Below are 12,397 nucleotides of genomic sequence, written 5' to 3' on the forward strand. Positions count from 1 at the left end.
GAAGCGAATAAAGGTCACTTCCCTGGGTTGGAGGGGGTGGGTGGTCTTGCACTTTTTCTGGCCGCCTTTGCAAGCAGGCCGGGCCCTCCCCGCAAGCCCGCTCCACCTCCGCAGACCGGGAGGCCTCCCGAGCAGGGGGGGCGGGGGGGGGGGTCCGGCCCGGCCTCCCTGCATCGGTGACGGCGAACGTCTCCTCGAACGCCGGCTCCACGGAGACGGGGCCGCCGTGCGCCCACCCTGCCGGCCCCAGGGTGGGCGCTCGGGCGGTTAGGACCCTGCTCCCCTCCACGGGCCCGCCCCTGACGGTCTGACAGGGGTGATCTGTCCTCCCCTCGCAGCTGCTGAACTCGCTGTCCGTGGACCCCGACGCCGAGTGCAAGCACGGCCTCTACCTCCGGGACGGCAGACGCAAGGTGGACTACATCCTAGTGTATCACCCCAAGAGGCCCTCGGGCAGCAGGACCCTGGCCAGGAGGGTGCAGCACAGCGACGCGGCCCCCGCAGCCCGCGGCACCAGGCAGGACCAGCCGCTGCCGGGCAAGGGGGACGTGGGGGCGGCGGGGGGGCCCGAGCCCCCGATGGACTACCATGAGGACGACAAGCGTTTCCGCAGGGAGGAGTACGAGGGGAACCTCCTGGAGGCCGGCCTGGAGCTGGAGCGGGACGAGGAGGTAACCATCCCCGCTTCCTGTGGGCGCGCGGGGTGCGCAGGCCAGCCAGGGCCCCGGCGCCGTGTCCAGAAGGCGGTGCGGCGAGGGGTCCTTCTGGCTTTAGCCTGCTCTCCGACAAGGGCCGATGCAAAGGCCGCTCCTGTTAAGGTTGGGCAGAAATCGCTCGTTCGGGTTTGGGGGAGACCCCCCCAGCCAGCAACCCGCACCCACCAGCCCCGGAGACACCTGCTCTCGGGGAGGGGCTGGCCTTCGGGGTCAGGGCGTTTCCTGCTCCGGTCACGTCCTTCCCTAAGGAAGATGTGCCCCTCCCCAGGGACTGAGGATGAAGCTCTCCTGGAGACTGACCTTGGCCCTTCTGGGGCCTCAGTTTCTCAATCTGTCAGGTGGGGAGGTCAGTCTGGCTTGATCTCTGGGGGCTCTGGTGCTCTGAAATCCCCCGACCATAAAACCGTTCTCTGGAGCGCCTGTCCCTGGCAAAGCCTGAGCATCTTTCGAAGGAAAGCGTTCTGGGGAGAATGAAAGGCTGAGTCTCCCGGGGTGCAGGGCCGCCCCGGTGGCGGGAGGCTGGGCAGCGGCCGGGAGCGGGGCCTCGGCAGCCCTTGGGACAGTCGGTGCTTCCCTCCACTTCTCGGCAAGCTTGCCGTGCCCTCCCCTGCCAGCTCCTTAACCTCTCTGTGCACAGGGTGGTGGGGGGTTCCTTCCGTGAGCACTGGGGGGACAGGCCCCTCGCCCACAGCGCTGTCACCGTGCAGACTGGCCGAGAATGAGCAAAAGTCTCTGCGACACGTCGAGAGCAGCGCGAGTAGTCAGCCGGCGGCCTGAGGGAGTCGTGAGCCAACGGCGCGTGTTTAAAAGTCGGTTTCAGTTTGCCGCGTATCGCCGAGAACCACCGCGTCCTTAAATGATGGATGCTTTGGGTCTGGCGAGAGGGACGCCTTTGGGGCCCTCCGACCAGCAAGCCGGTCGGCGGAGTCAGCTGGCGTGAACGCCCTTTCCCGACACGCTCAGAGTGCTGGCCCCGAACGTGTCCGGAAACGCGTATGGGGCCTCTCTCTCCCCTGACCTAGCAGTCGAGGGATCTCGTGCTGCACACGGAGCATTTCTCTGGGTGACTTTCTCCTTCGGAGGCTCGGCTCCCTGGCCGGGGTTGATTTCTGCGGCTGGCGTGGTTCCCGTCGGAGGGGCGTGTGAGCTCTGATGTTCGCGGTCCTAAGGAGACTGCAGAGGGCTCTCTCGAGGGCAGGGCGCGCCTGGGCCCGTCCCCTGGATTTTCTGTCTCCTCACTTTGTCTGAGACCTGAGCCCCGGGCCGCTCAGAAGAGGGGAGCCGTCGGTGCACTGACTTCCGGCACGTTCCGCCCGGCCAGCCCCGTGCTGTTGTCCGAACAACGTGGCCACTACGCAGACTGAGGTCTGACGTGGCACTTTGTAGCTGGAGGAGACATCGGGCTCCGTCGGAGGCAGGAGAGGCTGCTGGGGGCTGCGCACAGAGCGGCGAGCCTGGGCTCCGAGCTACCTGTGCCTGGTCCGTCCGCTAAGGGATGCGCTCCCTGTTTCTGTCATTCTTTCCCGACGACGGGAAAGAGTCTTGCGCCCGGAAGGCCCCCCTGAGGTGTGGCAATGCGCACTGACCCCGGCCAGATCCCAGAGCCTTGGCCTGCCCTTCGCAAGGCTTACGGGGTTGCGTGGGCCTCAGTTTCTCCGTCTGTAACGTGGAATGGCAGTCGTGTTTGTATCACTGGGTGATCCGAGTCTGGCACGAGGCAAATCCTGGGCTGTCGTGAACGTTAAATCACGTGTTGTGGTTCATCTGGAAGGGGGGGAGGAGCCTTTCCAAGTCCAGTCAACGGCAACACACACGCCTTTCTTGAAACTTCATAGGATGTGATCGTGACTTTGAAGTAGAAAGCAAACACAGAAGGGCGCCTGGGAGGCTCAGCCAGTTGAGCGTCCGACTTCGGCTCTGGTCGTGATCTCACGGCTCGTGGGTTTGAGCCCCGCTTTGGGCTCTGTGCTGACGGCTCGGAGCCTGGATCCTGCTTTGGATTCTGTGTCTCCCTCTCTCTCTGCTCCTCCCCCACTGACAAAAGCGCTCGCTCGCTCTCTCTCTCTCTCAAAAGTGAAAAAAAATTTTTTTTAAATAATAATAAAAAAAGGAAACGGAGAGATGGCAGGCACTGTCCCACAAAACATCCGGTTTTCCCAACAAGACCTAAGAATTTCATTGAAAGTTTTGCCCTATGGCTAAAAGAGGTTTTTCAGCAGTGGATTTGGGTCGTTTTAAAGCAAAAGCAGCGCAGGGCGGCTCCGGGCTCCAGCGGCTGAAGCCAGGCCGTGTCGTCTCCCTCCCTGGGGTCCCTCAAGTCCTAAACCGTGCTCTACGAGGGCCCCTCTTCCCCCCGGGCTTTCGTCGGAGATGGCCAGGGCCCAAGGCGGTTGGCAGAACCATCCGCCCGCCGCAGCCTGGTGCCTCCCCCCGCCCTGCTGGACACGGGCAGACCCAGAATCTGTTCAGAGACCGTCTGGGCGCACGCGGCCGCTGAGGTGTGCCCGGGCCCCTGCCAGCGTGATTAGCAGATCGCGGCTGTCGCCTCGATTTCAAGGAGAGACGTCCTGGCTAATGAATCACTCCCGGGGGTGTGTGTGCTCCGATTACAAGGAGCGAAGGGTGGCAGTTTTGGAAATAGGATAGCCCCCAGGAGAACCCAGTTGTGCAAGCTGACCCGATTGGAAGCGGCACCGGGGCTTAGGTGCGCTTTCCTGGTGAGAAAAACCCACGCGTTCCACCAGATACTCAAACGCTCGCAAGGTGGGGAGGCACTCTTTAAGGAGGGGCTTTTGCCATGCCCCGGTGGCGCCCCCAGGTCCCGATCACCAAAAGGCTTCAGAGGTTTCCAGACGTCCTCGGAGCCAGCATCACTCCTGGAGGAGAAACCCGGCATTCGATGGCCTGGATGAGGAGGCAGAGGAAAAGACGGAGGGAGAGAAATGGGGCGGGGGCGGGGGGCAGGGAGAGAGAACCTCAAGCAGGCTTCCCAGCACGGAGCCCTACGCGGGGCTTGATCCCACGACCCCGGGATCGTGACCTGAGCCGAAACCAAGAGTGGGACCCTCAACCGACTGAGCCGCCCGGGTGCCCCGGATGAGGGCCCCTCTTGCACTCTGCTGGCCCAGGCTTCTGCGGCCACGACCGGGCAGCCGCCCAGAGGTCACCAGGGCACGGAAGTGACCTGCCTTTGCTCCGCGAGAGGCCAGCGGGCGTGCAAGGCCGCGCTGCTCCTGGGCAGAATGTGCGCCCCGACGGGGCCTTTCTCCCGAGTCAGGAGGTTTATTGCTTTGAAGACATCCTGGGATGATGTTCTAGGGACGCGGACCGGTTAGTGCCCTGGGGCAGCCCGAGCAAATGACCACAGATTGAGTCTCACGGTTTTGGGGACCAGATGTCCAAAATCCAGGTTTCGGCAGGGCTGTGCTCCCTCTCAAGGTTTCAAGCGCAGGGTCCTTCCTGCCTCTGTCAGCTTAGGGGGCCCCCGGCATCCCTGGGCTGTGGTCGCGCCCCTCCAGCCTCCGCCTCCGCGGGGCCGCCTTCCGTGTGTCTCCTTTGCTTGTAAGGGCCTGCCCTCCCGCGCTGTGACCACGTCTTAACTTGAGCGCATCTGCAGTCTTATACCCAAATAAGCTCCCGTTCTGAGATTCTGGGGTTAGGACGTGGACGTCTCTTTGGGGGGACACCACCCACCCCCTGCAACAGCTGAGGCTGCGCTGGAGCGGGCATCTCAGGGGTGGCGCGGTGCCCGTGGTGGGCAGGAGAGGCGTGGCTCGTGGTTGGGGGCAGATCGGGGCAGGTGGTCTGGAGGGCGGGGTCCGGCCTCGGGCATGTTGTCCAGCTGCAGGGCCCGGAGATGCACAGGAGCGCTGGGGGGGGGGGGGGGGTCCTGTCAGGATGCTCGCTCCGACTCAGCAGGCCGGGGGCGGGCCTGAGCGGCGTCTCCAACCAGCTCCCAGGGTGCACGGTGGCTGAGGAGCCCGGAACGTACTTGGAGTTGTGAGGAGCTGGCACGCCTTTTCCTCCATGGGCCAGCAGAAGCATCCCCCGAGATGGGCCTCCCCGTGTCCACGCGAGCCCCCCGCCGTGCACTGTTCGGTCCCCCAGAGGCAGCCCCGGACAGAGACCCCAGCAGTGGCTATGCTGGGCCAAGGGCGCACGGGGCACGGGACACACACTGTCCCTCACACCCCCCCCCACCCCGGGTACGGGACAGTAAAGGTGGGGCTTGTGGCCGGGGGTCCCCCATCTTTCCCCTCCGCACTGCCCTCCCCCAGGCACCGTAGGCTCCGAGGAACCCCATTTGAAAACCACGTCCCAGACGCCTAGAAGGGAGAGACCCCGGGGCGGACAGGCCTCGGTGCCGCGATCCGGAGGGTGGCCCCACACGTCCGTTTTGGACACGAGGTCCAGGAGGGCTCCCGTGTCAGAGGCCCCAGGACGGCATGACAGGAAGTGGCGGGAAGGGAGGGCGGTGTCCACCCCCTCCCCACCCACCGCAGCGGGGCCAGCGTCCGGGCTTCCCACCAAACGGAGGACAGCGTTTCCTTGCCACTGAAACCCGTCAGCGTTTTTCAAGTCTGGCCTCAAAGCCTGCCGGACATTATTTATGTCCGCGGGTCACTGCCGAGAAGGCCACGCGCTCAAGTACCGGCTGTGTGTGCTGGGGTGGCTGGGGCCCATCCTGCCCCGGGGTTGAACTTGACCCTGGTTTTGGTAGAGCTGTGGAGGCCACGGACGCAGGAACCCTGTCACGTCTGTTTGCTTTCATGCTGCTGACGGGGGCTCGCCTCTGCACCCAGGCCGGCCGGCCGGCGCTTCTCGGCATGCCTGCCCCGGAGCTGACGTGGCCCCCGAGGCAAGGGTTTCCCATCTTTGTTAGCGTGGATGTTGCTTTTCAGAAGCGAGTCGGGAGGAGTGGCTGCTGTTTCCAGACGAGCTTCGGGGGTGCACGGTGCCGCGGGGAGGTCGGCCTCCGAGCTCCCAGTGAGGTTCAGACCCGCTCGGCCGGGGCAGCCGGGGGGCTTCTCCTCTCTGGGCCTCAGTTTTCCCGCCTGTGAAATGGGGACGATGGCCCTTCCCTCCTCGCGGAGTGCTGGGGGGGGGGGGGCTGGAAAGCAAACAGCTCCTTGCCCGCAGCCCCCCGGGACCCCTCCCGCCCAACGGGAATCAGAAGGCATATCTGGGCAGGGCAGGGTCCTCTGGTGCGTGGGGACCCCTCGTGCACCACACTGACACGAGGTGACCATGGCTGGTGGTGGGAAGGGTTGCCGTGGTCCCGGGAGAGAGAGGTGGGGGGGACAGATGATCCAAAGCAGGCTCTGAGCTGTCAGCACAGAGCCCGACGCGGGGCTCGAACCCACGCGCCGTGAGATCGTGACCCGAGCCGAAGTCGGACGCTTCACCCACTCCTCTGACCCTCCCCTTGCAGGCAGGGAGGATCTTCAAACGCGTTTGCTGAGCGTTAGGGCTCCTTACGACACGTTTTTGTTTCTGGAAGTTCTGCTTGGTTCTTTCCCAAATTGGCTGTGTCGCTTTTTCTGTGGTTTCCTGTCCTTTGCGGGACCTTTCTGACTTGACGTTTATTTCTTTGAACGAGGTAAACATGGCTGGTTTGTGATCCATGTAATCCTTTCTGCGTCCCCTGGCTGGGGTCGGGGGGGGGGGGAGGAGGCCCTGTGCACGTTCTCCCCGGCCGCCTCTCATCCTGGGGCGCCTGGCCCTCTCGCCCGCCAGCCCCTGCCCTTTACATGCCCAGGGGTCCCCAAGGCCTGGGAGGAAGGGGCCCTCGTCCGGAGAGGCTTGGGGCTTGTCTGCATCACCCATCTGAGGGCGTTACAGCTGGAACCACCTTGAACCAAGGTCACAGGCTGAGGTCCCCGGATGCACTGGATCCGAGGAGTTTGGGGGCCAGGACTTTTCAGGGCGATCTCCACCTCCTCCCTTCCCCCTTCTCCGGCTCTGCCCGGCACCACGACCGCCCTCCCTGCAATTGCCCGTGTGTGGAGGGGGAGGGCCCTTCCTGGGGGTCTCCAGGGGTGTCCAGCTCCCTAGGGGGTGGGCCTGGGGCGCCCTGGGAACGGCCCAGCCTTGGTCAGCGTTCTGAGCCCATCAGTGCCCTGCTCTTACCCCTTGAGCTCCTTTGAGGCTGTGACGTTCATCTTATTTACTTTTTGCCTTTCACAGAACAAGGACCGCGAAAGACTATTTTTGGTGATTTATTTATCACTTATTCCCTCAGCACACCAGGCCTTGGGGCAGAGCCCGTGGCAGGGACTGGGGGGTACAGATGCCCCCCGCCCTGTCCTCGCTCCCGTTCTCGGCCTCCCCCTGGCTCACCTGAGCCTTGACTCTGGCGACAGCGGTGTGACGGTGTAGGAGGCGTGACTGCCCCAGTGCACGACGTGACCGCTCCTCCTGGACATGGTCAGCAGAGACTGTGACGCGGGGAATGCCCGTTGGCGGACCACACACCTGGTGACGGAGGGTGACTCCAGGACGCCATGTGGGTGGGGGAGCAGGTGTGAACCCATCAGGGTTGAGCTGCCCCGAGCCAGGGCACGGCGGTACCTGCCAGCGGGTCGGGGAGGGGGCCGCCCCAGGCTGCGCCCAGCGGGTGCTCGGCAGGGGTGGCCTCGCCCTCCTCCCCCCGGCCCACTCGGCGAGCGTCATCGAGCACCCGCTCCAGGGACCCAGGGCACCAGGCACCCTCTCCATCCCTAGGATCGGGGGATCCGTGGTCAGCCAAACGGACATCTCTGGCCCAGAACCAGTGTTCCAGGTCACGTCCGTGCGGGACACTGGTGCCGACCAGAAGAGCAGACAGACACCCGTGCCGCGGAAAATGCGCCTGGCGGAACACGCGGCACCGGGCATCGCGGGCCACGAAAACCTGTTTGTGGCAGAGAACAGGACCCCTCCCCGAGGGCGGGCCCGGCATTCCGAGGGCAGGGTCTGGAGGGGGCCTGTGCCAGGTGGGCGTCGCGAGGTCCTCGTCGGGAGCTGAGGCCCGGGTGGTGGTCGGGGTCCAGCCTGAGCCCCTCCTGGGCTTCCCCTTCCGGACTGAGCTCAGGCGTCCCTGCTGGGGACAGCAGAGCCAGCGCCCGTGGAGCCGGGGCAGGGTCAGCACACAGGGCGGGAGCCGCCGCGGAGACCTTCCTGGTGCCACCAGCACCCTGGGGACCCTCAGTTCCCTCAGTCAGGACCCCGCGGCAGCCAGAAAGGTGCCCGCGGGGCGTGAAGCGGCCTGGGGGTCAGAGGGGGGCGAGGAGACAGTGCTGCCCGGAGCGCTCTGGGGAGCCAAGGGCAACCCGAAACCGCCCATGCCTGGTCCTTGCCGCCGAGAACCTTCCAGCAATCCCTGAGCCCTCAGCTGCCGGAGGAGGCCGCGACCAGATGGCGGCCGTGGGGACGTGGGGGGAGCCCTTGCGGCGCTCAGCCTCCGCGAGTCCCCTGTGGGGATGTTATTTTGTTTGGTTTGTGACTTTCTGCTTCCTTCTGAAAGGAAAGTGCTAGAAACAGTTCTGGCGAGGTCACGGTTTTTGCGAGTTTGGCTCAGAACAGAGACTTGAACGTACTTAGTTTGCACCCGGAGAGCTCCTGGCCAGGTGGGCATGTCCTCGGCTTGGGCGCCGGGGGCCCTGCCCCTGCCCAGGACAGCGCCAGGGGCCTGCGGGCGCTCCCGCCCCTCGCTGCTCGGGGCATCCGGCTGGGGAAACGGGGACCCGGCCCTCTCGCGCCTTCTTCCCGCTGGGGGCGGACTGCGGTCAGGCCGGGCACCACGTCCGAGAACATCCCACATGTGTTTTTTCCGAACTGGTCCCACGGCCCCTTTCCCAAATCCCGCCAGATGTTTCCTGGGAGAGACCTCGTTGCTCACGTAAACAGAGGAGCGTGCTTTCCCAAGTGGGCCGGCCACAGGCACCAGCTCCTTCGTCGTCGTCCACACAAATCTCCGTGGGACTCTGGAGAGTGGATTTCGGGTCTTTGTGGGTGGGTGAGCGGTGCCCAGAAATAGACCCGGGTCTGTGACACGGGAAGACAGCCTCCTGCTGCGTGTGGGCTGTTGACGGTCACTCATCCCCGCCCCGGGTGCCCCGCGGGGTCAGCCTGTGTCCGTGAGTCACCGGGACCCGGGGCCCTGAGGCCTCTCAGATCTCGGTGCCCGCCAGGGCTTCCCCGGGCTTGCTGGCCAAGGGCGCCCGTGCACGTTAGCTTCATGGCCTCGGCTGCCCCGTGGCCAAGGGGAGGCATTCCTGAGCAGAAGTAACAGAGTGACCTCTCCTGCCCGCCGGGGGGCTGGGTGGAGACGCCAGGGGCACCAGGGGCTGCCCTGAGGATGCAGCAAGTCTTACGCTGCAGAGATTTGCAGATGGGGAGACGGGCTCAGAGAGGTTGAATCGCTCGCCAGAGACACACAGGGCTGGGCAGGGTGCTGACTCGGGCCACCCAACCTCAGGACCTTATCCGGTGCCTGCCGGACCCGCCGGCCCTGGAGGAGGATGGGGGCTCCACTCCCCAGAGCCCCCTGCGCTGGGTACGGCACGCCGGGGCCCCTGAAGCCCTCACCCGTCGGGCCTCTGTCCCGAGCACCCTGGTCCTGGCTGGTCCCTCTGAGGCAACTTCAGGCCCCAGCTCCTGGGCCCAGGCTTCTTGGAAGCTCCTCTGACCACGTAGACAGGCTCCCTGCACAAAGCCCTGCGGGGCTCAGAGCTGCAGCTCTACGACCCGCGTGGCGGGCTGAACGGTGGCCCCCAAAGCTGCGTCCACCTGGCACCTGCAAATGTGACTTTGCTTGGAAGAAAGGTCTTTGTGGATGGAGTTCAGGGTCTCTGGGCAAGACGACCCGGGATTTAGGGCAGGCCCTGCATCCAATGACAGGTATCCTTAGAAGAGAAAGGAGGGGGTTGAGACGTAGAGACACACGGGTGAGGCCACGTGGTGGCGGAGGCGGAGGCTGGAGGGACGCCTGGAGCCCCCAGCGGCTGGAAGAGCCAGGCAGGACCTTCCCGCTCGAGCCTCCAGGCGGACTGTGGCCGCGAGGGCAGCTCAGTTTAGACTTCCGGCCCCGGAACCGTGAGAGAACGAATCCGCATCGTTTTAAGCCGCGCAGCGCGTGTCGTGAGCCTGCACGGGGTCCCCAGCTCCAAGACGAGGACAGGCTTGTGTTCGGGCTGAGTCCACGCACACCCGTGCGCCAAGCGGGTCTCAGCACCGTCACGGCCGTTCCTCCTGTGTCTGGCTTTCGTCCCCTCACCGGACGAGCACGTGTGGGGCGCGTGCGCTGTGCCCGTGGGCAGTGGGGCCGGGAGGCCGAGGCCCCTGAGCGGGACCGGCCCTCGTGCTGGGGCGGCGCAGAGGAGGCCTGTGCGGTGGCACTGAGGCCAGGGTCCCGGACAGGACGGCTCCCCTGGCCCCCGAGGGGAGTGGGGGCTCTGGTAGAGGAGGGGCGGGCTGGGATTCCGCCAGAGGGCATTTGTCCCCCTCTCTTGGGATGGGGAGGAAGCCCCAGATGGAGCTCGGCGTCGGGGAGGGCCCCCTTCCCCGGGCCGGGTGCAGGTGGGGTCCGCCTGTCACTCTCTGTGCCAACCTGGAAGCTTTGCCTCCCGCCGCCCAGCTGCCCGCGTTCTCCTGGGTTCCTGTGAATTTCGGCTTCGCGGGCTGGTGTGCGGGTGTATTTGGCCCACGGAGGATGTTCCTCTTAGCATCCCTCCCCACGTGACTTTGGCCCCATTGTTCCTCCCCCCGGACCTGCAACGAAGCCACGCGCTGTGCCCACTCCCGGGCTGGGGATGCGACACGGAGCCTGGGCCCAAGTCTGGGTGCCGGGCTCACGCGGGCGACACCCTCCCTTCCACAGCCTGGGCCCCTTTTGCCAAGACTCCCAGTCGGTCCCCTTACGCCTCAGGACCGTTGAAAGGAGAGCCGGGCGGGACCTCTGTCTGGGGCAGCCCGGCCTTCGAGCCCGGGGGGGGGGGGGGGTCCCCCTCGAGGAGTCGGACGGGCTGCGGGCCCCTCTGCCGTAGGCGCCTCTGGCTCACAGACGAGCCGTGTTTCTTCGCTTTTGTTCGCAGTGACGTCACCACCACGGGGCACGCTGGTTATCTCGGGGCGCTCGGAACGTCCGTTATGTTGCACGCGCCTCGTATCACCTCCTTGGGGCTGTTGGAGCCACCAAGGGAATCGAGGCCCAGAATTCAGGGGCTCGGAGATAGGTCGAGGGGTGTCGGAGGCTTCATGTGTCTCACCCGCCGGGGGCAGGGGTGCGGTGGCCCAGGTGAGATCTCGGACACGGCCGCCGTGGAGGATCTCCGCGGTGTCGGCGTCGCCGTGCTGCGTGGGGACCTGAGAGCCCGGCTTCCTTTAACGCCAGCTTGCAGCCTCTGACCCACCTCCCTTGGCAGCCAGCGGTCGATTCTCCGCTTCTGTGAAACCCGCCGTCGAAGATCCCGCGTGTCGGGGGTCCCACGGGGTGTTTTCTTTCTCCGCCTTGTCTCATAGAGTAGAAGGCACAGGTCTGTCCACGCTGTGGCAGATGGCGGGATTTCTGCCACGTCGTGGCCGGTGATCCTCCTCTGTGCGCACACACCGCGTCTTCTGCCCGCCCGTCCATCTTTGGACGCGGCGGTTCCGCTGTCTTGGCCGGCGTGAAGGGTGCTCGTGAGGGTGGGATGCACGTATCTTTCCAAGGTCCAGGCTTTTTCCCTCTGGGTATACAGCCGGGGCCGGGGGACGGGGGGCGTTGAGGCACCGTGTGCTGCTTTCATTCTAGGGGGAGGCGGGGTCGTGACTCTACTCCCCAAGCCCCGTGTTCCTGCCGTGAAGGGCCATGGTGTCCACGCTGATAAAGTCCCTGGCCGTGCAGCTCCCGGCCAGCCAGCCCCCGTAGCCCTGGGCCGTCCCTCTCTGTCCCTCAGACCCGCTGGCCCAGGGGGAAGCGACTCCCCCTCCGAGCTCTCAGCAGTTTTGGGGGTGCCAGGCTCCAACAGGCCCGCCCTCGAGCCCCTGTACCGGGCTGTCCGCTCACGTGAGCGTGGAGGCAGTGGGTGCAGACGCAGGGGCCGCAGGGGGACCGCAGGGGGGCCGCTGGGCACAGGTGGAGGCGTGGCCTGGCCCCACGGAGGGAAGACATCCAGCGGGGGGGTGGGGACGCCTCCACTTTGCCCGTCCCTGCTGGGGGACACCGGGCGGCTCGTGTATCCCCCGGGTCAAACGGGCCCAAGCTCCCTTGTGAAAGGTCCTCTCTTGCGGCCCTGCCGCTTGGAGTCCCTGAAAACGCCCCAGGTGTCCCGGAGTCCGGGACCCCGGTCCAGGCCCTTCTGGCTGCCGGGCGCCCTGCAGGGGTGGGGGGCCAGGAGGAGTGAGCGAGCACCCCAGCAGCCGCGGTCGTGCCCCCGGGGGAAGACGGTCCCCGAGCCCGGGCTCTGCGCGCTGACCGAGCACTTCTCTCCTCCCTAGACTAAAATTCACGGGGTTGGATTTGTAAAAATCCACGCGCCCTGGAACGTGCTGTGCAGAGAAGCCGAGTTTTTGAAACTGAAGATGCCGACGAAGAAGGTTGGTGCTGACGTTCCTGCCCCGAGGTCTGAGTGTCGCAGGGGCACGTGGCGGGGGAAATGCCACCCGGGGGGAGGGGGTCGGGATGGGGGGGGGGTTCCTCGGCTGTGGTGAGAAGCCGAGCG

The 12,397-nt window shown here is 65.6% G+C and overlaps 1 protein-coding gene across 15 annotated transcripts in view; it reads left to right on the plus strand.

Moving 5' to 3' along the window:
• ANO1 (anoctamin 1) overlaps positions 1 to 12,397 on the plus strand; it is an 82,275-nt gene that overhangs the window by 7,014 nt on the left and 62,864 nt on the right. For 14 of the 15 annotated variants that reach the window (XM_045039677.1, XM_023238960.2, XM_023238951.2 and 11 more), the window contains exons 2-3: positions 339 to 671; positions 12,174 to 12,272. In XM_045039677.1, coding sequence (XP_044895612.1) covers positions 339 to 671; positions 12,174 to 12,272 — 432 coding nt within the window. The remainder of the gene's footprint in view (positions 1 to 338; positions 672 to 12,173; positions 12,273 to 12,397) is intronic. The other variant, XM_023238962.2, reaches the window with a different exon arrangement.

Source organism: Felis catus, chromosome D1, assembly GCF_018350175.1.
Source record: "Felis catus isolate Fca126 chromosome D1, F.catus_Fca126_mat1.0, whole genome shotgun sequence".
NCBI lineage: Eukaryota > Metazoa > Chordata > Mammalia > Carnivora > Felidae > Felis > Felis catus.